The following is a 25,508-nucleotide window of genomic DNA, read 5'->3' as shown; positions in this document are numbered from 1 at the left end:
CAGGCTAACACACATATCATCTATATTTGGGTTAAGGCATGTGTGTGAGGGATGGGTGCCTATCATTACCTACACTGTTCTCAGTAGACCTTTATGATTAAGGTCACGCTGGTATTTCCATAAGCATTTCTTTGAGTTTTTAATAGAGAATGTTTTTAATCATTGGGTTCCTCTGACTCCTGGCTTAGAAATTAGGCTTTATAAACTATGAAAAATATTCTCTTTGAGTTTATGTCCAACTGGTAGGCAGAGGGAGAGCTTACCTCCTCACCCTGGAGAAGTAATGAAGGCCACATTGCCCCCCATTGCTCCTCAGGCACGAGCCTCTTTTGCACCATTCCACTGAAGATCTAATTTCTGGTGAATAAATCCTCCCTAGATTTTCTCTACATTTTTTGGAGTTTATGGTAGTTGTACCTTTCATGATGTAGAGCCCAGCACAGACTGTTAAATATCTTAATTATAACAGTCGCCTTTAAAAAAAAAAAAAAAAGAAAGAAAAGATTAGGAGGGCTGATACAGTGAAATAGTCTTAAAATGTAGTTAGCACTGGTTTTTATGTATCTGTATAGGAATAAAAGCAAGTTTAAAAAAATACTCTTTATGTTGTACATTGATGTTTGAATTATGCTGGACTAGCAAGAGTTCCGTAGTTGAGGATCTTGAAAATCTTGTTTAAATAACCATTGTTTTTGATCTGTGATAATTGTATTTGTTGTTTCTGACCTTATAGGTAGATGAACCGTGAAGTCCAACTTCCAGATGTTGCTTTCTTCCTTAAAACCTAAATTACATAGACCTCCCTGAGGGCGTGAAATGCACTGAGTGTTTCAGTATGATACTTTCTTTGTATTTATGGACTGGTTGTTAATCACTTTAATAATGAAGAGTCCTTTGGATCTTCTTTGGGAGAAGTGTAGTGTCCTTAAATGTGTTTTTTTGTTTTCATTTGTTTTTTACACTTTTTCTGTTGTCATTTCCTAGGCAGCTGGGGGAAGTATCTCACATCAGGTCAGCTTCTCCTACTTCAATGCATTTAACTCCTTACTGAACAACATGGAGCTTGTTCGTAAGATTTACAGCACTCTAGCCGGCACAAGGAAAGATGTTGAAGTCACAAAAGGTAAGACTTTAAAAATATGTATTGATCTGTGTCTGCATTTTCACTTTTCTTTATCTAGCACATGAGGTTGGTCTAAGTTTACCCCTCTGAAGCCAGATCTAGAAAGTATGTTGCTATGTGTATATGCTTCACTTGGGCCCTAGTGATTTCCAAAAACCCAGGTGGAATTAATGGGATGCTGGGGTCAGGAATGGAAAAGTGCTTTGACAGTTTTGAAAAGAACCTTGGCCCAATCTGTCAAATTGGTCAGTGGCAGTGCGGCGGCAGCTTGTTTGTTCTAGGAAAGAGTTGCCCCAGAAAGATGGGCAAGCCTGTTCTTTTTGCTCTATTTTAGTAGGGTGTTTAGGTGATTGGAGAATAGCAAATTCTTTTATCTTATAACCCTGGAGACCAAAGCAAAGAAACAAGATAAAAGAGGGGATTCTAAAGAGATCGCTTCATCTTTGAAGTTAATTTGTCTGGTTTTGCTGTTCATGATGTTAATATCTTATCTTTTGCCAGCTTTCAGAATTTCATAGTTAAACTTAGGTATTTAAATTCAGTTTTATATTTTTAAAATAATACTAAGATGCCTTCAGCTTTCAGATCATAGTTGGTTAAAGTACAAGCATATTAAGAATCTTTTCAGATTTTAAAATACTTTCTTTTTCTTCTAGAGGAATTTGCGCAGAGTGCCATACGCTATGGACAGGTCACTCCACTAGAAATTGATATCCTCTACCAACTTGCAGACTTATATAATGCTACAGGGTAACTATTTCAGTAACTTTTTGTGATATTTATTATAGGACAGTTTCTTTAACATGTAAAACAAGGGTATGCTTTCAGTTCATTTTAACAGTAGTTAATGCAGTCCACAAATTCAAAGAAAGATAGGCAATATGAGAAACGGGAGGAGGGAGAGACAGGAGGATAGATCTTTAGGTCGAGGAGATGGACAGAGAGAAGGGGAGAAAGGAAAGGGAAAAGGAAAAGAGGATGGGGGAAGGGAAGGAAGAGATGGAGAGAGGTAAAAGAAAAGAGCAGGGTTAGCTTAAGGGGCTTGAGAGAGGGAAATGGGGGAGGGAAGAAAAATAAGAGTAGAGGGGAGTGAGAAGTAAGAGAGGGATGGGAAAAAATGATTTCATCTGGACTCGATTACATGTAAGAGATTTGTGAAAATTTGCCCAAGTTTATCAAATAAACTGAAGTACATGTTCAGGAGTCTTATAATGTTATTGGTTTATTGTAAATATTCATTTTGCTGAATAGTATATATCATTTTTTGTTAGAGGGTATCATTTTTGTTAAATAGGCCTGTGACATTATCACCATGCTTATCATCCCAGACAAGCTTAGATGTTTTATGCTTTCATTTTATAGACTAAAAAAAACAAAACAAAACAAAACAAAGCACATTGAGAGTTTTTAATTTGCAAAGTTCTTTTGCAAATAAAAGAAAAAACTTTAACTCTGGCAGGATTTGTGGGGTGGGGGACTTATGCTCCATTAAGTAATAAGATTTTTTTTAGATGCCTTTAGTAACTATTTAAGTGTAGGAATATCTGAAAAATGAGTTTTAATGGTAGAGCTGAGGACTAATAGAAGCTGAGTATACCTGGGTGATTTATTGCCTTCTTGCTACATAATGAATTGTTAGGCTGGATATGATACAGAATGGATCACCCCATCTCTGGTGATTAACGTGAAACGTCAGGCCATATCTCATCCATCTAGAATTCATATTTTTAGCAAAGGTACTGAGCCTCCTTCATGATAAAACAGTTTCAAAAAAGTGCTTTTCAAAACAATCTGAAGTGACCTACCTAGTTCATGGAGCATACTTATTTTTAAGTAAGTTTTTGGAAAACAGTAGTTTATGGTTCAAAACTTGGAGCTCAAAAGAGGGTGCCATAAAAAGTCTGTTCTACCTTTGTGCTTTTATTTGTTTATCATTAAGGGCCTCCAGTATTTATCAGTTTTGTGTTTATCCTTCTCAAGATACTTTGTACCTGTGCATTAAATATGTATGCCAGATGAATATGTTTAGTTATGTACGAACTGTCAATGTCTATACTTTTCTTCTGGTAATACTAGTTCTTTTCTTTTATTATGTATCATTGGAGTCTTATTAAATTTGTGTACTCCACATTATTTTTCTGGGGTCTTTTGCTTTTTGTTGTGGGAACCTGGGCCTGGAGATTTTTTCCTCTACTAAAAAATGATCTGGGTAAATAGAGAAATACTACTTTTAAAGCATAGTTTTTTTCTCCACTCCTTTGTTTTTGTTTCTGAAGAAATATGATCTTGGTATGAGGAGTTTGTTGGTGTCTGACAATTTTCCTTTTCCCTATTTTTGCCTGAAGGCGCTTGACTTTGGCAGATATTGAGAGAATAGCCCCGTTGGCGGAGGGGGCCTTACCTTACAACCTGGCAGAACTTCAGAGACAGGTAGGAGGCATCTCGTAAATAGAATCGCCCCCCCAGAATGCTGAAATCATGTACACGGTGGCCTAGAGCCTGTGAATGCTATGAAAATTAAAAACTACTTTCTAGAAAAAGATCTGACTTAGCTCAAAGATTACCTTTGTAGAACTTTTACACCCACCCTCATGAAGTATTTTTATGAGGAACTAAATTTATGTTTTTTTTTTCTTTTAGCTATTAAGAAAAGGAAAGTAAGAGTGCAGACATACATGGGCTGGACTTCCTTCTTCCTAGAACTACTAGTCTTTTCCTTTCATTTGTATAGTGACATTTAGCTATCAGTGTTAAGTTCACTTTGAATCATCAGACTGATATTTATAGGGTTTTTAAAATATAAAACATTCTTCTAATGAAATAAATCTTTCACTGAGATTGTGCTTTATAGATTACAGTAATGCAGGAAAACTATGTAATTAATGAACCAGAAAGAAAACCTTTACTATTACTACAAAATGTAAGCATTTTTTTCTTAAAGGATGATTTAAAACAATAGCTATGAGTCCCATAAAGTTAATACAGTCCCATTTCTGATTTCAAAAATACTATCTTAGGGGCACCTGGGTAGCTCAGTCGGTTAAGCGTCTGCCTTCAGCTTAGGTCATGATCCCAGGGTCTGGGATCGAGCCCTGCATTGGGCTCTTTGCTCAATGGAGAGCCTGCTTCTCCCTCTCCCTGCCTCTTTGCCTACTTGTGCTCTCTAGCTCTCTATCAAATGAATAAATAAAATCTTTAAAGAAAAAAATCTATCTTAGTGGGAAAATAAACCCCATGATACTACATGGAAGGGTAGACCGGAACAGTAGTTTTATTTTTTTAGGTCTTGTTTTAAACTGAAACCTTTAACTTCTGTAGTGTTCAGAGGCGGTCTCAGTTGTAGTGATGGTCACATGGCTTTGTGTTAGGGGTGAGGATTAGGAGGGCTACTCCCTGTCCTTCTGCTATCTCCCTGCTTTAATAGATGAGGCCTGTGTCCCACGTGATTCCTTAGGAGACTGTGGTGCCCTAGGAGACACTGAAAGGGTGTGGGGAGATGGGGAAGAAGACTGGAAACAGAGAGAGAGAAAAAACTAAATGGGCATGTCACAGAAAGAGCCCAAGTTTGCTTTTTCTTTAATGCTGCCACACAGGTGAATAGCCACGTGTGCTAATGAAAGATCGGGCATGTACGTCGGGCTCACTTTGGGAAATTTGGTAGGAAATTTTTCTTCTACTTGAGGTCCATGGAATGAGGATTCTCCCTCTGAAGCTAATTAGAATTTCTTCTTCTACTTTACATAATAAACAAGAACTTTTTAGTTAGATACGTAGATTAAAAATGGAAAATATTGCTTTTTATGTTAATACTTTCTTTTCTTGGAATGGAATAAAGTTTCCTGAAGATTAAAGTATACCTGTAACCCATTACAAGTAGTGAAGTTTAGCTTCTTTAATAGCAAAAAATTCTTATCTGTTGCCATCAAAGTTTATTTCCACCGAATGTTCTCAGATCCTTTAAAAAATAGGTGGATTTGGGGCACCTGGGTGGCTCAGTGGGTTAAAGCCTCTGCCTTCGGCTCAGGTCATGATCCCAGGGTCCTGGGATCGAGCCCCGAGTCGGGCTCTCTGCTCAGCAGAGAGCCTGCTTCCCTTCCTCTCTCTCTGGCTGCCTCTCTGCCTGTGATCTCTGTTTGTCAAATAAAATCTTAAAAAAAAAAAAATAGGTGGATTTATTCCAATTCATTGATTTATAAAATTTAATGAATTTATTAAATAATTGAGACATTGTAATATTCAAAGAGCTCAGTGAATTGAATTTTGCATTTTTGTAGTATACATTTATAAAAATTTGGTCTTGATGTTTAAAAAATTGCATTTCAAAGGGAGGTATTTTTCAGTGTTAATAGGTCTATTAATATAGCTTACAAAATAACTGATTATATTTCCTGTGCCATACTTTTTATCTCTGTGACATATATATTTTATAACTGGAAGTTTGCACCTCTTAATCCCCTTTATCTAATTTGCCCACCCCCCACCCACTTTCCCTCTGGCAACCATTATTTACAACAGCTAAGATATGGAAGTAACCCAAGCGAGCATCAGTAGATGAATGGATAAGAAAGATGTGTTACGTATGCACACACACACACACACACACACACACACACACACACACGGGAATATAATTCAGTCATAAAAAAGAATGAGATCTTGCCATTTGTGACACCGTGGATAGACCTAGAGGGTATTATGCTAAGTGAACGAAGTCAGAGAAAGACAAATAGCATTTCATTTCACTTAAAGGTGGTATCTAAAAAACAAAACAAAAAACTCACAGACCCTTAAATCTTATTTTATAAGGGCGAGAATATTGAATTCAAATCCAGGCGTGACTTATACGCAAGGAATTTTGTTTTATTTTCCCTGGACTTATTTCCATTCCAATCATACATTTCAGGAGGTATTAAAATCTAGCTTTTTTCTTCCCCTGTGTAATCTTCCGCTTTTCCTTCCTTTTCTTTTCTCCATTAATAGTGTGCTATGTTGAAGGGGTGGTTCTTTTTATTGGGTTGGCATCCAGCCTGAAGCTGTGTTTTGGTTAGGTAGCTTGACTTTTTTACTGGCATGATCTTGCCTTATCTAATTCTCATTTTTTTTTAAGATTTTATTTATTTATTTGACAGATGGAGATCACAAGTAGGCAGAGAGGCAGGCAGAGAGAGAGGAGGAAGCAGGCTCCCCACTGAGCAGAGAGCCCGATGTGGGGCTCGATTCCAGGACCCTGGGATCATGACCCGAGCTGAAGGCAGAGGCCTTAACCCACTGAGCCACCCAGGAGCCCCTAATTCTCATTTATAGAATGAGATACATTCAGCAACAAAAGCATAAGAACTTTCTACTATCAAATGAGGTCTCAAGTCATTTCCTATCATACACATATGCTTAGGGAGCAGGTTAAAAATCAGTTAAGATTCTCAACTCTTATTTTGCTTTGAAAAACACTTAATTAATCTTATTAAATATCACTTTCATGATCATAATCATAACCTTAAGGAAAAGAGTGTCTTTTCCTTTGGCCCATTTGCTCACGGTAGGCGATCTTGTTCTTAGTGCTGAGTATTTTCTTTCAGCCTAAATGCTAAAAATTCAGTACACAGTCATTAACAGGAAAGACAGCTACAGTAGCATTTCTACTTATGAATATTCATGAAGTGAAATCTATAGCATTAATTAAATTAATTTACATACCTGAATACAAGTGAACCATAAGTTACAGTGCTAGCTAAGCTTAAAAAAACCTTCTTACTGACCATATATTGTACTTTAAAAAATAAAAATGCTGTTTAATAAGGGTGGAGGCCAAAAACCATTTAGGCATTTGTATATTTATAGAGATGTTTTTAGCTAAGAATTAAAGAACACTATAATTCTTTAGTTTTCATACAGTTTTGTAGGACTTATAAACATTCTTTAAAGGAAGACAGGTTAAAGAAAATGTGTGTGGGCACCTGGGTGGCTCGGTTAAGTGACTGCCTTTGGCTCAGGTCATGATCCTTGAATCCTGGGATTGAGTCCCACATCCGGCTCCCTTCTTGGCAGGGAGTCCGTTTCTCCCAATGACCTCTCTCCTCTCATGCTCCCTCTCATTCTCTCTCTCTCAAATAAATAAATAAAACCTTAAAGAAAAAGAAAAAAGAAAATGTGTGTGGTTGAACACAGGAGAGAGCCTTTTCATATGAATAAGAATTAGTGGTTACTGGCTTCTTATTTGGGATCATAGCCCATTTCATCTGTGAGTTTTAGTTCAACATATTCTTTTGAAAGGAGACATAGTTAAAAATAATAATCTAGGGGCGCCAGGGTGGCTCAGTGGGTTAATGCCTCTGCCTTCGGCTCAGGTCATCCCAGGGTCCTGGGATTGAGCCCCGCATTGGGCTCTCTGCTCAGCAGGGAGCCTACTTCCTCCTCTCTCTCTGCCTGCTTCTCTGCCTACTTGTGATCTCTTTCTCTGTCAAATAAATAAGTAAAATCTTTAAAAAAAACAATAATAATCTCTGAGAATGGAGCTTATTTTCACACAGTTTTGTGATTGAGAAACTCCATTTTGGAAAAAAGCTTTATGTGCATGTTTTTAGAAGTTAAAAATATATTTCTGTCCAAAAACAGACTCTGAACTATAGAGAACACACTGATGGTTACCAGAGGGGTGGTGAGTCGGGGGTGAGGGGATGGGTGACACAGGTGATGGGGATTAAGGATGACACTTGTGATGAGCACTGGGTGTTCTATGGCAGTGTTGAATCACTATATTGTACACCTGAAACTAATATTACACTGTATGTTAATGAACTGGAATCTAAATAAAAACTTTTAAAAACCCTATATTTGCTGTGTTTAAAAGGTAGCATAACAGCCACATTGATTTTAAAGGATTTTTAAATCTAAGCTAAAATGCCATTACTAGAATTTCTTCAAAACATATGTTAAAAACATCATCTTTGCTGTGAAGATACTCATTGTGTTTTCAACTATGTTAACTTTGAAACAGAGTAATCAGAATTAACTGGTTAGCTTCATTTTGTTCAGTCCATGTTTAAAAAACTGAGGCATATTTAGTCAATATAATACATAGAAGTGATCCCAAAAATATTTTTGGATTAATAAATGAAAATAAAATTTTTAAAAAATATTTTATTTATTTATTTGACAGAGATCACAAGTAGGCAGAGAGTTAGGCAGAGAGAGAAGGGGAAGCAGGTTCCCTGCTGAGAAGAGGGCCCGATGCAGGGCTTGATCCCAGGACCCTGGGATCATGACCTGAGCCGAAGGCAGAGGCTATAACCCACTGAGCCACCCAGGCACCCCTGAAAATTAAATTTTTAAAAAAACATTCCATCTCATTCTTTATAATTTCTACTTTTGTGTATGTTTAAAATGCGTACTATCTGTTTTTTCTTTAAAGATTTTATTTATTTATTTATTTGACAGAGAGAGACATAGTGAGAGAGGGAACACAGGCAGGGGGAGTAGGAGAGGGAGAAGCAGGCTTCCTGCTAAGTAGGGAGCCTGCCGTGGGGCTGGATCTGAGGACCCTAGGATGGTGACCTGAGCTGAAGGCAGACACTTAATGACTAAGCCACCCAGGTGCCCCTAAAATGCATACTATATGTAATTTAATAAAGTATATTACTTTTCAATTCTTATAGATATTATTAGTACAATGTAACTATGTATGATTTATAAATGAAATCATGTATTGGGGTAGATGCTTAAAATCTTCCTGGCAGGAGCGTTCAATTGCAAAGAGTTGTTAGAGCTGTTGACTTGAAGAATGATGAAGAGTCACATCATTCTTGGGTGGACAGGAAACTGGGCCATTGCTCTGCTTGTTCCCCATCTGATGAGACCTGTAGCAAGTCTTTAGTCCTGTCCATAAAATGGACATCTTACCTTTGTATGCACAGAGGACTGACTGAAAAATTAGTCTAGTGTGGTCTCACGGTGGAGAGAAATTGCTGAAAGCCTCTTCCTGGTTGTCTCACAAAGGAGTTTATTTACAGAAGTTTGAAAAACATTGGGCCCCTGAGGGCTGCATTAGGTCCCAGGTCTTGAGTACTTGGTAGAATACTCTCACCCTTTGGGAGATAGTACATCTCTACAAAGTCTAAAATTAGTGTTATTATTATAGTTATAAGAAAAACAAAAAGTAATTAACTTTTCAGATGGCCCATTTTTCGCTATTCTATGAGTGAATCAAAATTAGTCTTATACTCATTGTAGTAGGATATTGTTAAAATATCCTACTCTTTCCCTTATTAGATTTCAGATAAAAATATCAGCTTCCAATTATTAATTGCTCACTTTTGTTACAGCATGTAAATTAAACATAATGGATGGCTGGGTAGTTGCTTGGGCTAACTTGATAGGAAAAAATGTATTTCCTACAAGATCGTGGTGATGTACTACTCTGTAATTTTCCACCTTTTTTTATGATGGTTTCTTCCACATACTAAATTCAGTTTTGTACATAATAGATGTACATTTTTACCTAATTGGATTATAATAAATTTAGTATAGTGTAATAGTTGAGATTTGTAAAATATGTGCTGATATTATTTGAAATAATGGTGCTCTACTAATTTTTTTTTTTGGCCAAGGGTTTTACAAGGGTTTCATTTTGCATATCATCAAATACTATTTATTTATTTTCCTTTTTACTATAGAGTCTATTGAACTACAATACTGGCAAGCATAATGAGCTTTTTAAAAGATCTCTGCTTACAGAGATCACAATCAAACATTAAATATTTAGGTATCAGATGTTTTGGTTAAAACCTGAAAGCACACTTATTATGGTACAGAATTTACAAAACAAGAAGCAGATAAACCCTTTATAGGCTGCTTCTCAAGTTATTTGTAAATATCTGGGTTTGCCATATTTAGCTTGGTTAATTGAGCTTTGAAGAGATTGTACAGATGAAAGCAAAGCAGAGTGGACTAGCTTTTTTCCCCCTTCTTTTAGATTTTAGGCATGGATTCCCTCTCCATTAAATTATTCTAGTGGGCATATCTAAGCTTCTTATTATGCTGGCTTTTAAAAGCTTATTCCAAGTTAATATGTTTCAACTTTCCTTTATGATAAACCAAATATTTTATTCTTTCATCTCAAACTGTTTATAGAGAGTAACTGCTCTCTTCATGAAGAAAATATTAAAGAACAAGACTGGCAGACAAGTATAGGCCAATTATTTTAGATACTATATGCTGGGGGCTGCCTATGAAATAACATTCTGAGTCACAATAGGGCTTTTTTCCTTTGCATTATCATCATTGTAGACTCTATGGTGGGACTATAAATGTGGCTAGGATAGTGGTTTTCCACCTAACTGCCTAGCAGAATGATTTGAAGCTTTTAAAAAAGAGATAAGCTCCAAGCCTTAGGAATTTATTTTTTTAAAGCCCCTCAGCTGTTTTCTTTGCATAGGTATAGCTGGACAATGCAGAGCCTAGCAGAGGGAATGCTTGGTAACATAGGCCAGAGGTCCTGTAGTTATGTAGTGATAACCTCAGTGGTGAGCTGCAAAGCTAGAAATAAGGGGTCCAAGGCTCTGAACACTTGTAATAGTAGTTATTAAAGGTTTTCGCTTTAGCCCCAAAGAGAAGTACTTGACTTTGCCTTACAAATAGAATTCTAACAATCCTAGTTATGTGATGTCTCTAGCCCTAGTAAATGAGAGACAGCAAAACCAAATTAGGAAGCTGTTGGTAAAAGAAGTAATATCTGTGAGGCCTGGGAAGACAGCACATGCCACTGCATTAGATCTTGATGCGGTAACTGATGGCCCTAGGAATATGACAGCTCTCAGTCGTTAGAGAAGGTAGATTATGATCAATATTCTCTGATCGAGGAACCAAGGTAGTGTTGTTTTTTAAAAGATTTTATTTATTTTAGAGAGAGCATGAGTGAGCGAGCGGAGTGGGGAGCGGCAGAGGGAGAGGGAGAGAGAGAGAATCTCAAGCAGACTCCCTGCTGAGCACGGAGCCCAATATGGGGCTTGATCTTATGATCCTGAGATCATGACCTGGGCTGAAACCAAGACTCAACGCTTAACTGACTGAGCCACCCAGGTGTCCCTCAAGGTAGTTTTTGCACATTTCAGAAATATTTTAAATTTTAGGTTGGTTAAAGTAAAGAAGGGGGTAAGGGATTTTATACCCCAAATGTTAGTTTACCTGAAAGAGTCACTTCTCTGGAATGATGGTGTATTCCCCAACAGTAGCAGATAAATCAGGTATTAATAGGCTTGTTAAAAAAAAGGGGGGGGGGTAACGGTATCTGTTTGGCTGGATGTGGTTTTAAAATGCTATTTGTGGTATCCATTTTAAAATCTTAAAATACCTGAATTGTAGCTTTTTAAAAAAATTTGCCTCATACTTTTCCAAATTTTTTTTTCTTTCTTTCTTTTTTTTTTACATGTTTTCCTCCCACAGCAATCTCATGGTTTAGGCAGGCCTGTCTGGCTCCAGATTGCCGAGTCTGCTTATAGATTCACTCTGGGCTCAGTTGCTGGAGGTGAGTGACTTGGCTGTGTGCTGTTCCCGGCTTGTGTTCAGTAATATTATCTCACTAGACTGAGACCGATCAGCAGAGCTGCAGTTCATCGTTCCTGCAGGACATGACCACAGAGTTTTCCAAAGAGTTCTTGATTTCTACCTGGGATCAGAGGGCCTGCTGCAGCACAGCCGTGGACCCTCAGGCTCCAGCCTGTCTTCAGGACAAAAGCTCCCTAGTAAGGTGAAAGTTTAGGCGTGTGCTGCACTCATCTTAATTATCCTGCGGAGAACCAGGATGAAGAAATCGAAATGAGACTGTGTTAATGGTGTTGGGGGTAAGGGCAGGTAGGAAATTAAGATTTGGGGTAGAAATCCCAGGACCTTATGAAATACAACCACCTCCTAAAGTGATTCACTTTGGCTTTTCTACTTGCATTTTTTTCCTTTCCCTTTTTACTGCTTAAAGAATATCTGGACTTGTACATACTATTTCCTAAAAGGAACCTCCCCTCCTAGCTCCTGGGCAGAATTTGAGGGACTTTTTTGGCTTAAATCTCTCCGTAGAAAGCGTGAACTTGCTTTGTTGAGAAGAACCTAGGAGGTGTGATTAAAATGTTTATGATTTTTTAAAACAAGCCTGAACTGATGGAACTATTATTTTTTTTCTTTTCAGTTTCAGTTTTAGAAGTTGCAGAACATGTTTTGGTTTTCAACAGTTGAAAAATATAACACTCTAAGTCATTTTATACATTTTTCAATCTCTGAAAAATTCTAAAGCCTGACATTCTTTTTTTAAAGACCAAACTCTGGGGCACCTGGGTGGCTCAGGTGGTTAATTAAGCGTATGCTTCTGCTCAGGCCATGATCCCAGGGTCCTGGGATCGAGCCCTGTCTCCAGCTCCCTGCTCAGTGGGGAGCCTGCTTCTCTCTCTCCCTCTGCTGCTCCCCCTGCTTGTGTGTTCTCTCTGTCAAATAAATAAATAAAGTCTTTAAGACCAAATTCTGTACAAAGGGATAAGGTCATGTTGAGGTTGGTTCTGATGTTATGCTTGTAACTAAGATTAATTTACCAAAATGCTTTAGTAAACTAAGTTTTAAAATTACAGCTACCTGTGTGAACATATATGATTACTGTAAGGGGTAAATGGTATTGTATTTAGGCACTGAATGGAAAATATAAAGAAATATGTTATATATAGTAGCCTCATATTGTTAGAAAAAATCAAGTCTGGATTATTTAATGTTGGCAATGACTTGAAAATCCATTGCAGTTGTTCTCAGAAGCAGCTGTATTTATGGATCCCAGTCGCTAGCCTGTCATCCTTCGGCGGTGCGCGGTGTATGGGAGAAGGAAAAAACACACCGTCCCCCCTTTTTTTTTGTGTGAGCATAGATCCTGCATTTTGTTTTCGAGTCCTTTGAGATGAGATTTGTTGTGCTTGAAGATCTTCCATTTAACTATGCTCTCTTTTAAGCCTAACCCCTGTTTTATTTGTAGCCGTGGGAGCCACCGCAGTGTACCCTATAGATCTGGTGAAAACCCGCATGCAAAACCAGCGTGGCACTGGCTCTGTGGTTGGAGAGCTGATGTACAAAAACAGCTTTGACTGTTTTAAGAAAGTCTTGCGCTACGAGGGCTTCTTTGGACTCTACCGGGGTGAGTAAGCAGAGCTCAGCTGCTGAAGTTCATGATTTTGTCTCCCCAGCTGATTCTGAAAATCAGTGTGTCGCCTGTCCAGTCAGACTAGAGCTGTTTCTCTCTTTTTATTTTCTTGTTGCTGGCTTCCCTTTTTACATTCTTGCTGGGAACTAGCAGTATTAGTCTGTAGACAAGGCCTTCACTTCTTCTCCCTGATACTTGTATTTCATGGAATCCAAATCCTGCCTTTGTCCCAACATGAGCCCATGGTCCCTGTGCTCTCAAAAACTCAGGCTGAGTTGAATAAAGGACAACAGCTAAGAAGTAGAGAGCTGCTTTTCTCGGGGTGAGAGAAGAAAGATGTACCTCTTCTCTGTGAAATGAGAGCCAGGCTGTTACTTGAAGTGAGTTTACCCTCTGTGCACTTGTTTCAGTTGAAAGAGATGTCAGATGTGTTTGTGTCTTCCAAGGAGACCATTCATAAGTCTTTTTTCTAGTGAGTATTCTGAAGTTAAAAAAAAAAAATGAGTAAAAGAAAACCTTTGGCCCCAGGTCTCATTCTCTCTCCTTTCCCCCCCTTAGCTCAGAGGCACTGAGTAAAAGCAGAGAGATTTCCTTTTGCGGGAAATGTTACCACCAAGTCAAGGCTGAGCACAGTGCTGTCAGCATCAGAGGCAACAGCCCCTTGTAGAATTCTCCCCACCCCCGTGGGCTTTGTAGGAACTTGTTCTCTTTGGAGAGGGAATGACTTTCATGTTCATGTTTTCACATAAGAATTTAGGGTTTCCTTTGGGAGGGAGATTAATTTTTTAATCCCTTTGGGCGCCACTTGGAATTCTTTGAAAATATTCTCCACATGCTCAAGTCCAGAGCGTTTATGGAATTTACTGTACTTGTTTGTTTGTACACACGGTCTCATTAATCCCCAGCTCGCTCTGAGCTCTGCTGACCTGTTGGGCTTAGAACCTCTTCCTTGGGAAGAGAGATTGGACCTGCACAAAGCTTCTGCTCACGGACAGGAGAAAAAAACACCTCTGGTTAGCATTATTTGCAGATACTCAAGTGAAAAATGTATTCCTGATATGCTCACATTTAAAGGAGAGGGTCATGAGAATGTTCACTTTTGGCGTTATATATATATCCAGAATAAGAAAAGAGGGTGGTCAAATCAAACTCAGCTCAAATACCCGGCTCCTAAGAATGCACGTAGTTAATTTTACTTAAGTATTCAGAACTCCAGCCTGTCTAAATTCTAGCTGTATAATATGTACTTACTCCATGGGAAAAGGTATGTGTTGTCCAGAATGCAGGTCTGTGCATAGGAATGCTTATTTTAAACTGTACCAAACCCTGCATATCTAGATTTTTTTCAAGGAGGAACTTAAGGAGGGTTGAGTGGTGCTAGGGTTTGGTTTTGTTTTGATTTTTGCTTTGTCATCTCCAATCTTTCTTTGTTGAATAATAATCTTTCTTCCTCCCTGGTATGCTTTTAAAGAGAATGCTCCTATTAGAAGAACCCGGGTATATACTTCACAGTTTAGCCTTCTCAATGGTTGGATGCTTACAGAAAATTTCGTTTCAGAGAGATGTCATGTTAATTAAATGGGTCTGATATGGCAAGTTTGGGGGTGGGGAGAGGTGGAGGGATTGTTCGCTTTATTCAGGATGTGAGCTGATAAAATCAGTTCTTTAAATGAGAGACTCTTGTATTAGAGAGAAGATTGTAGGAGTCCTGTATGCAAACACTATGATTATTGAGATTTTCATATATTGCTTAGAACCGGTCCATTATTCTGTCAGATGATTGACAAAATTGTTGACAGATAAGCTTAAATTTCTTTGCAAGCAATAGTGATAAAATGACATAAATCAGTACTTTATTAAAATTCCATGAGCCTTATTGAGGCAAGTTGTAAAACAAATACATACGCTGACATGGTTGTATGGAAGTTAGATTAAAAGTAATAGGGCCTGATAATCATGAAGGTTAGAAAGTTAAGACTGCCATCTGCTGATTTATTCTTTTAAATCAGCCTGCTACCCATTAAAGGTGTGTGCAGATTTGTGTTTGTCACTGATAATTCAGTTTGACTGACAGTAGCCTTTATGTATGATTACTTGCTGGCTCTCAACTCACAGAAAATCACTCAGCAGTATCCTCAAAGTAGGCTTAAGATCAGCAGTGAGTATGCAAATACATACATAACTCCCCTATGGCTGGGTGATTTAAAGGGTATAGAATGTTTATTGTTAGCATCTTTAAAAATGTATGCAAAAAATGTACAACAGCAATTTGGATAATCTGTGTGCTTTAGAAAGCTGAGCCTTACAGATGTTGAATTGTTTATATATTTTTTTCTTTTCCAGTTTGCAGCCAGCCTTGGTAATTTAACTTTCTAAGAATAATGATTTCCTTTGTTTTAAGAAGATTCTTTTGAAATGTCTTAAGTTTGGGGTGCCTGGGTGGCTCAGCGGGTTAAAGCCTCTGCCTTCGGCTCAGGTCATGATCCCAGGGTCCTGGGATAGAGCCCCGCGTCGGGCTTTCTGCTCAGCAGGGAGCCTGCTTCCCTTCCTCTCTCTGCCTGCCTCTCTGCCTACCTGTGATCTCTGTCTGTCAAAATAAATAAAATCTTTAAAAAAAAAAAAAAGAAATGTCTTAAGTTTGACATATATTAGTAAATAAGAATGCAGGAGGCATATGTTTTTGCTTATAGAAGACACCCATTAAATGATATTTAAAACTGCGTTTTTCTTTGCAGTTTTGGCTTCCTTTAAAATATATGTATACGAAATTCTGGTTTTCTCTAAAGAGAAAATTATGGGAGTTGGTATTCTATAATAACCAAACCACCGTATGCTATTACATAGGTAATAGCATCATTTGTGCCAAAACCTGGGTCTACTCAACAGCATGTTTTGCAGAGGTTTTCCAAACATACGACATTGACTTCTCTAATGACTTTGTGTATGTTTGTATGTTGTTGATTGTAAAGGACGGGAATTTGGTTACATTGTTATTGGCAGTGTTTGGGAGTAGAGAAGATCATGGCCTCCGTTCCTTCTTCAGGTACTTTTTGAGACATGTTAGATAACTAGGCTTTAAAGGAAGCATGCTTAAGAAAAGGATCTATAGCCTCAAGAAAGCCTAGCATTATGTTTGACATGAATAATTATTACATACATGTACAGAGTTCTTAGGACAATCCATTTTTTCATATTTTAGTGAAAACCCTAGAATGTTCGATAGGTAAATAATATGGGAGAAGCCATTAACTTGTTGGGTTTACATATTAATGTCTACTACATTCATATTGCTAATGCTTCTCTCTGTTTACCTAGGTCTGATACCACAGCTTATAGGAGTTGCTCCAGAAAAGGCCATTAAACTGACTGTAAGTTTTTTTCTCATTGAATTTATATGTCATTTGTTTAGATTATCATGAAACCAAAAATTAAGGCCGATGCTGCGGAGACTGGCACACTATCAAGATGTTTGTAAAACTTTCAACTTCTATGTAGACATTTGATAATTCTTAATTTTATCATGAGACAGGTATTTTGATGATTTGGAAAACCAGTAACATGCCAGGGGAGGAAATGGTTGAGAATTCTAGTTAACTGATATTGTTTTCTTATTAGGTTAATGATTTTGTCCGGGACAAATTTACTAGAAGAGATGGGTCCATTCCACTTTTAGCAGAAATCCTTGCTGGAGGTTGTGTAAGTATGAATACTGAGCATTTCTCGTGGCAAGCATGTTCCTTTAACCTTTTTTGCACATTAGATATAATAACTGAGTGACATTCCTTCTTAACTCAAAGGATTCTAAGATTTTCTCAGTGATCATAAGAAATAGTTTTTAATTTCATTGCATGATGCTGACTGGTTTTGAATGAAGGAAAGAGGAAGTATTTTTTATCGGCTCTGACTCTTAAAAGCTCCTGGCATTACCTTCCACACTTTTAAAGTTCTAATCCTGATTTTTAAATATCCCAGGAAATAGAGTAGTGGGTAGTATTCCCATACATTTATATCATCTGGAACTTCAAAATAAGTGAGATGATTGATTAATTGGGCTTTTATATCTTAGGAGTAGGACTAAGAAAACCATTGTGGAGTAATTATAATTTTCCTTCTTTAGGGACCAGAGGTTATAGCACACAACCATAATTATGTTAAGGCTATTACAATTCTGAATGCAGAGATTCAGATTATATTCACTTTGAACGCAAAGGTTTCTATCTTTAAAGGGTGAGCATGACATTGCATTTAGACCAATTCTCAAATTTAAGTTTGTAGCTCAACTGATTTTATTTGTGCTGTTTATTTCAAATTTGTTAATACATGATTTAAGACTTATTTAGTCCATTTTGTCCCTGAAACTCTTAATAACTTCCAGTTGAACTGGCTGACAGTCTTCGCTAAACCCTCTTCAGTTGCTTGTGGATCTTGAGGTGATGGGGTCAGTGACCCTTGCAACTTTTAATTCTGCGAAGATGCCCTGGGGGGTCAGAGAGCGGGGCTGCTCTGGATTCTTTTTGATGAGATTTGTCAGCCTGGTACATACCTGGCTCCTCACCTTTGTGCAACCAAAGTTCCTATTGAAAAGGTGAAAAGGCTCTGTGTGTGTGTGTGTGTGTATGTGTATGTATGTTTGTGCATTTGCGTGTATGCTTGCACTGTCCAAGTGGATTCTCAGGAAGCAAACTTACCTCTTTGGCTAGCTTTCTTTTTTCATGAAAGACAAATAATAATCATAGAATAAGACCTTTGTTTAAGCAGATCACAAAGAAGTTTCTCCTCTTCCTTTACCCCAATTAGATGCTATAATTATTTCTCTTCAAATGAGAGAATGTTTGCAAATTATAAATATTCTTTTTCTCAGTGGTTTTAGTTTTAGTTTGGTTAAGAAGTTTCCAAACTCAGTTTTGCCACTCCTCTTGCATATATTTGCCAGAAGTCTCCTAAGTCAGGCTCTTTCTGTTCCGTGTAGCTAATTTTTTCTGTTTCCCTTTGTAATACCCAGAGGTTTTTGTCCATGAAACTGACTTGTTCCCATGTTCCCATGTCTGACATGTGACCTAAGTGGTTAAACCGTAATCAGATCTTTGGTTCCTTTGTTTTTCCTACTATGTACCCTGTTTCTAGGTTTGAACTTTGGGAATTTCTGTTAAAGTCTAGGGTGCCTTGAGGGTTATGCTGACACTCTAAATCTCTTCTTTAATCATGACTCATTTCTGAGAACTTTGATAGATTGTCTAGTTGGAAATTGACAGCATGAAAAATAGACAGGTTGGGCTCTAGGCAGAATGATGCGGTTGTCTGCAGTTCTTTACCTCAAACATTTTCTGCTTCCATTTTTTTTTTTCTAAATTTCTTCATTCAGGGAGGAAAGAAAATGTGTATTTATTGAATTTGTACTGATGAATTCAATCACACTACAGTGTAAATAATCTTTAAAGCATAATCTGCCACCTCTCCCCACATCTATGTATTTCAGCAGAGAATAAAGCCTTGAACAGAATGAATGGGTCTCTATTTAAAGAATATCAGGCACTGTGGAATATAGAAGTGCTCTCTTTACTGAATGAAACCTGGTAAGCAGCCACCGGATAGACACTGGGAAGAGTGGCTTCCTGTGAGCCTGATACGAGAACCCTCACCTCATGGTGAAAAGATGTGTAGGGACCCTGTGGGTGTTCAGCTAAATGCTGTCTGTATCACCAGCTGAGAACAATGTTGCTGTTTTCTCAAAATTCACTCAGTTTTACCTTGTGTTAACCTAATGCAGATTGATTAAAAAAAATGGCTCAGACTGAATAGTCAGTATTGGCTTTATGGGTTTTTCCCCAGCAGAGGGATCATCTAGGACCCGGGCTTTGAGTTCCCTGTATATGGGAGAGAAATTCTGATAGGAAAATGACTGCTGGCCTTTAGGAAAAATGGTGCTCTTTGACCTAGATAATGAATTGACCAAGAAATAAAAATATCCAGACCTTATTTTTTTTTTGGGGGTGGGTTGGTTGGTTGTTTTGATTTATGATCTATTTTTAAGAGTAGGTGATATTTGATATATGCAAAAAGAGTGCACACTATAAATCTAGTAGCTCATACTGTAATGAGCATCTTTAAACGTATCACTCAACTAAAACATTACTGTCATTGACACTGGTTTTTGTTTCTAATGTAGCTCTAATCTGCTAAGATTGCTAATGAGCAGTAGGGACTTTGCCTATCGGAACATTTTTTTTTTTATTTGTTTTAGAAAGAGAGAGAGGGAGAGAGAGAGCACAAGTGGGAGGGGCAGAGAGAGAGAATTCCAAGCAGACTCTGCACTGAGCATGGAGCCCAATTCGGGGCGTGATCCCACAACCATGAGATCACAACCCGAGCCAAAACCAAGAGTCAGATACCCAACTAACTACACCATCCAGGCACCCCTCCCAAACATTTTATAGGCATTATCTATCTCATTATTATTCCCAACTAGAGTTGAAGAAAATAAACCTAAGTGAGATCCAGACTTAGTAGGTGGTAAAGATTCAAACCACTTTTGTTTTAAATCCATATTTATTCATATTTGGTATATTTCCATTCATTTGTTCTTCCATTTATTCATTCTCATTCAGCAAGCTGTGAAGCCTGAGAGATTTACTTTCTTTTTTCCTGTGAAGGGAACCAGACTAGGGTTATGTTTATATCTCATAGAAAACGGGTAGCTCCTGATCATTCTTGACAGATAAAACTTAATCTTAAGTCTAATCATATTCTACGGTGGTAATTTGAAAGCCGAATTCCTTATTGTGATTTCCTTCATTTCTACATATCACCAAAGAAAATACATGCTTATGATTATAAGTCATCATAACAGCTAGCATCCATAGAACACCCTGCCCTGGACTTGGACTTTACAGGCATCATCTCATTATTCCCAGCTAGAGTGGAAGAAATTAAAAGCTCAGTAAAATCCAGCACTTAGTAAATGGAAAAATTGAGATTCAAGCCACTTCTGTCTCCAAATCCATATTCTTTAGTATTCGGTATATCTTTCTCTTCATTCATTCTTTCATTTATTTATTCTCTCACTCATTGAATGCCTGCTATGTTTCAGAAATATTTTAAGAACAACAGCTTTTCACATACCCTACAATTCCCCCTTTTTAAAGTGTACTGCTTAGCAGTTTTTAGCAGAGCCACAGAGCTGTGTAACTATCACCACAGTTAATTTTAGAGCATAATCTAAATTGTGTGATAACACCTGAAAATGAAACCTGGGACCCTTTTGCTGTTGCCCACCAGTCTTTCCTCTCTCCCTCCTACTAATAAACTTTCCATCTCTGTCGATTCACCAATTCTGGACATTTCATATAAATGGAACGAAAAATGTGGTCTTAAGTGTCTGGCTTTTTTCACTCAGCATAATGTTTTCAGGATTTATCCAAGTTGCACGATGTATCAGTACTTCAGACCTTTTTATTGGTGAGGAATAGTCCATTATATAGATATGTCACATTTGGCTTATGCATCAGTTGTTGAACTTTGGGTTGTTTCCACTTTTTGGTTATTATGAGTAATGCTGCTGTGAACATTAATGTAAAAAGTTTTATGTGGATGCATGTTTTCACTTCTCTTGGGTATATACCTAGGAGTGGAATTGTTGGGTTGTACAGTAACTCTAATTTGTATTTTGAGGAACTGCCAGACTGTTTTCCATAGTGGCTGCACCATTTTACATTCCCACTAGCAATGTATAAGGGTTCAGATTTCTCCACATTCTTGTTATTGATTATAGCTACCACAGTGGATATGAAGTGTTATCTTGTTGTAATCTAATAATGGACATTTTGAACATCTTTTCAAGAATGTTTTGGCATTTGTATATCTCCTTTGGAGAAATATATATTCAGAATCTTTGCCTGTTTTTAAATTGGATTGTCTTTTATTATTAAGTTATAAGAGTTCTTTATATATTTAGAGTCCCTTATCAGACGTGTGATTTCCAATATTTTTCACTTTCTGTCCTTTGAAGACTCGGACTTGATTTTAATGAAGTCCAATTTAACCATATTTTGTTGCTTGTGCTTTTGGTGTAATATATAAGAAATTATTGCTTAATCCAAGATTATGCAGATTAATACCTCTGTTTTCTTCTAAGAGTTTTATAGTTTTAGCTCTTACATTTAGGTCTTTGATCTTTCACACGAATTATTAACCTTAATTTTTTAGGGTCTTTTGCCTTGAGAATAGATATTACCAAATGGTAGTTTTATTTTTCATTGTCAACATTTTGGTATATTTCCTCCTCCTCCTCCTCCTTCTTCTTCTTTTTAAAGATTTTATTTATTTATCTGGGGGAGAGAACAGGAGAGAGAGCAGAGAGCACAAGCAGTGTTGTGGGGAGGGACAGGGGGAAAGAGAGAAGCAGACTCCCCATTAAGCAGGGAGCCCAATGCAGGGCTCAACCCTAGGATCCCGAGATCATGACCTGAGCCAAAGGCAGACACTTAACCTACTGAGTCACCCAGGTGCCCTGGAATATTTCCTTCTAATGTTCTCATATGCATGCTCACATGCATGTGTCTGTACACACACACACACACACACACACACACACACACACACACACATTCTTTTTTAAACCAGATGGAAATTTTGTCGACTCTGATTTACCGGAGATGCAAGCTGCTTTCATTTCCTACAGGCAGCAGAGAATCACAGTAGAACATCTCACTTTAGAAATAGAATATAGGTGTCTCCTTAGTGCAGTAGGCAGCACATCAGTCTCATAGAAATAGAATATAACCTTTCTGATGGCTGAGTAATATTCCAATGTATGTATGAAAGACATCTTCTTTATACACAACTAATACATGAATCATTGAACACTACACCAAAAACTAATGATGTATTACATGTTGGGTAATTGAATTTAAAGAAGAAAAAAAAAAGGAAACCATGAGATAATAAATGTGCATTATGGTAAGATGCTAAAAAAAAAAAAGAAATAGAATATAACCTTTGGGAATATAGAAGTATATACTTCTAGAAATATAAACAGAGTGTGCATTTTCAAATTTAAAGTCCTTACTGTGAACATTAACCAACCATTTTTTTTTAATATCTATATCAAAGCCTTCTCAAAAAGTACTTAGTTCAGATTTTATAATATAGAGGTGCTGGCATAAATTTTTTTGTTGTTGCAGTATCAATAAAATGACCTTTAGGTTTAACAGTTGGTTGACCCTTCTTTAGATGGGGTTGGGGCAAAAGTGTATTTGTATATAGAGTTACTCATGAATATATGTTATGGATGCTGTATGTGTGGTGTATATATAGCCATTGGTTTCAAACATTTTTTCCCATTGTTCTCATAGACAAGCCATTCTTATCAGGCCATATGTTTTTCTTTTTCTTTTCTTTTTTTTTTTTTTAAAGGTTTTATTTATTTATTTGACAGACAGAGATCACAAGTAGGCAGAGAAGCAGGCAGAGAGAGAGAGGAAGGGAAGCAGACTCTCCGCTGAGCAGAGAGCCTGACACGGGGCTCGATTCCAGGACCCTGGGATCATGCCCTGAGCTGAAGGCAGAGGCTTTAACCCACTGAGCCACCCAGGTGCCCCTGTTTTTATTTTTCTATTAGAAAACCTCTCTTTTATATGTATAAATACATACATATCTGTGTACGCATACATATTACATGTCCATATCAGACATAAATATAATTGAGTAATTATGATATCTATTGTGAGCAAGAATAATACTTTAATGTCACCTTAGAGTTTTCAAAGTATTTTGGTAATGCACATTGTCACTTCTTGTGAAATAGGTACATGAGCTACAAAAGCTCAGAAAGGTTAACTCTCAACCCCAAATCATATAGATAATATATGCTGGTTTCATGCAAGCACCAGGTATTTTGATTTTCAGATTAACCCCTTTTGTTTGATCATGTTCTCTTGGAAAATCAAATCCAAGAGAAGACTTCTTCCTGTGTCAAAAAAAAATCTAGATCAACTTTGTAGTGGCTTTAGTTCTTTTTTTAAACTATATTGTTACATATATAGTAAAAATTTAGCTTATATTTCTCTATATATACATATATATGATCATTTACTTAGATATATTTAAGATACTAAGACATGACCAGATTTTAGATGTCAGCTCAGGGACTTTTAACAATTATATACATTCCTAAAATCACCACTCGAGGTAAGGTATGGAACATTTCACCTCAGAAAATTCATTCACGCCTCTTTCCAGTCAATCACTCGTCTGTTCCCCCAGGCCACCACTGTTCTGTTAATAGTTTTGTTTCTTCTTAGATTTCATATTAATGGAATTGTACAAAATGCATCCTTTCATGGCCGGTCTGTTTTGCTTAACATGTTTTCAAGAGTCATCCTGGTTATTTTATGGGTATTAGTAGTTGGGTTTTTGTTTTTAATTTTACTATTATTCTGTTGTATTAATTGACCACAATTTGCTTATTCATTTCTGTTGATGGACATTTGGGTTGTTTCCAGTTTGTATCTGTTATAAATAAGGTTGTTATAAGGGCAGCTAGGTGGCTCAGTCAGTTGAGCGTCCAATTCCTGATTTTGGCTGAGTCCTGATCAAGCCCCACATGGGGCTCCCTGCTCAGTGGGGAGACTACTTCTCCCTCTCCTTTTGCCCCTCCCCCTCCTTGTGTTCTCTTTCTTGTTCTTTCTCTTTCAAATAAATAAATAAAAATCTTTAGATAAAGAAAGATACTGTCTGTTGGTTCTTTGAAGTGGATGGACCAACTTGCTGTCTCATTAGCAATATATGAGTATTTGTTACTCCACATCCTTACCTATGTTTGATGGTCTTAGTCTTTTTTTTTTTTTAATCTTTTTTTTTTTTTTTTTTTATTCATGGACAGAGAGAGATCACAAGTAGGTAGAGAAGTAGGCAGAGAGAGAGAGAGGAGGAAGCAGGCTCCCTGCTGAGCAGAGAGCCCGATGCAGGACTTGATCCCAGAACACTGAGATCATGACCTGAGCCGAAGGCAGAGGCTTAACCCACTGAGCCACCCAGGTGTCCCTGATGGTCTTAGTCTTTTTTATTTTAGTCATTTAAGTTGGTATAAAAGGGTATCTTACTGTGTTTTTAATTTGCATTTTCTCTGATTTTTAAAGGCATTGACCACCTTTTCATGTGTTTATTGGCTATTTGTATATCTTTTTTTGTAAAGTGTCTGTTCAAGTTTTCCACCAATTTTTAATTAGGTTATTTATATTTTTTATTATTGACTTATAAGAGTTCTTTATCCATGATGGATGTAGTCCTTTGTCAGATATATGTATTATCAATATTTTTCCCAGTCTGTGACTTACTGATTATCTTAATATATCTATGGTTTCTTTAATGAGTTATAATTGTTGTTTAACACTGTATTAGTTTGAGAGTTTGAGGTGTACAATATGATTCAGTATTTGTATACACTGGGAAATGATTACCACATTAAGCATAGTTTCCCCACCACCATAAAAAGTTACATAATATGAAATATATTGTTGACTTTGGTTACCATGCTGTACATTACATCCCCATGACTTATTTATTTTATGACTGGAAGTTTGTGTATCTTAACCCCCATCTCCTGTTTTACCCACTCCTATAATCCCCCTCCCTTCAGCCAACCACCAATCTGTTCTCTGCTCCTATGAGTTTTTTTCATTTATTTTTTATTTTAGATTTCACATGTAAGTGAAATTCTACACTATTTTTCTTTCTCTGCCTTATTTCACTTAGCATAATACCCTCAAAGTCCATCCATGTTGGTACAAATAAGAAGAGTTCATCCTTTTTCGTGGCTGAGTGGTTTTCCATTGCATACATATACCACATCTTCTTTATCCATTCATCCATCAGTGGACACCTTGGTTGTTTTTGTGTCTTGCCTATTGTGAATAATGCTGCAATAAGCATAGCAATCAAATATCTTTTCAAATTAGTGTTTTCTTTTTCTTTGGATAAATACCCAGAAGTAATATTGCTGTATCATATGGTAGTTCTATTTTTCATTTTTTGAGACAGCTCCATACTGTTCTCCATAGCGGCTGCATCAATTTACATTCCCAACAGCAGTGCATGTCCTCACCAACACGTATTATTTCTTATCTTTTTTAGAATAGCCATTCTGACTGGTGTGAGATGATATATCCCTGTGGCTTTGATTTACATTTCCCTGGTGATTAAAACATGGAGCATCTTTTCATATGT

The 25,508-nt window shown here is 37.2% G+C and overlaps 1 protein-coding gene across 1 annotated transcript in view; it reads left to right on the top strand.

The window, feature by feature from the left end:
* The window catches only part of SLC25A12 (solute carrier family 25 member 12), a 106,851-nt gene that overhangs the window by 55,317 nt on the left and 26,026 nt on the right, over positions 1–25,508 (top strand). The window contains exons 7-13 of the mRNA XM_047722159.1: positions 985–1,123; positions 1,780–1,873; positions 3,469–3,553; positions 11,561–11,642; positions 13,122–13,280; positions 16,602–16,654; positions 16,902–16,982. Coding sequence (XP_047578115.1) covers positions 985–1,123; positions 1,780–1,873; positions 3,469–3,553; positions 11,561–11,642; positions 13,122–13,280; positions 16,602–16,654; positions 16,902–16,982 — 693 coding nt within the window. The remainder of the gene's footprint in view (positions 1–984; positions 1,124–1,779; positions 1,874–3,468; positions 3,554–11,560; positions 11,643–13,121; positions 13,281–16,601; positions 16,655–16,901; positions 16,983–25,508) is intronic.

The sequence above is a fragment of the Lutra lutra genome, chromosome 3 (genome assembly GCF_902655055.1).
Source record: "Lutra lutra chromosome 3, mLutLut1.2, whole genome shotgun sequence".
NCBI lineage: Eukaryota > Metazoa > Chordata > Mammalia > Carnivora > Mustelidae > Lutra > Lutra lutra.
This window is presented reverse-complemented; position numbering and strand designations above follow the sequence as displayed.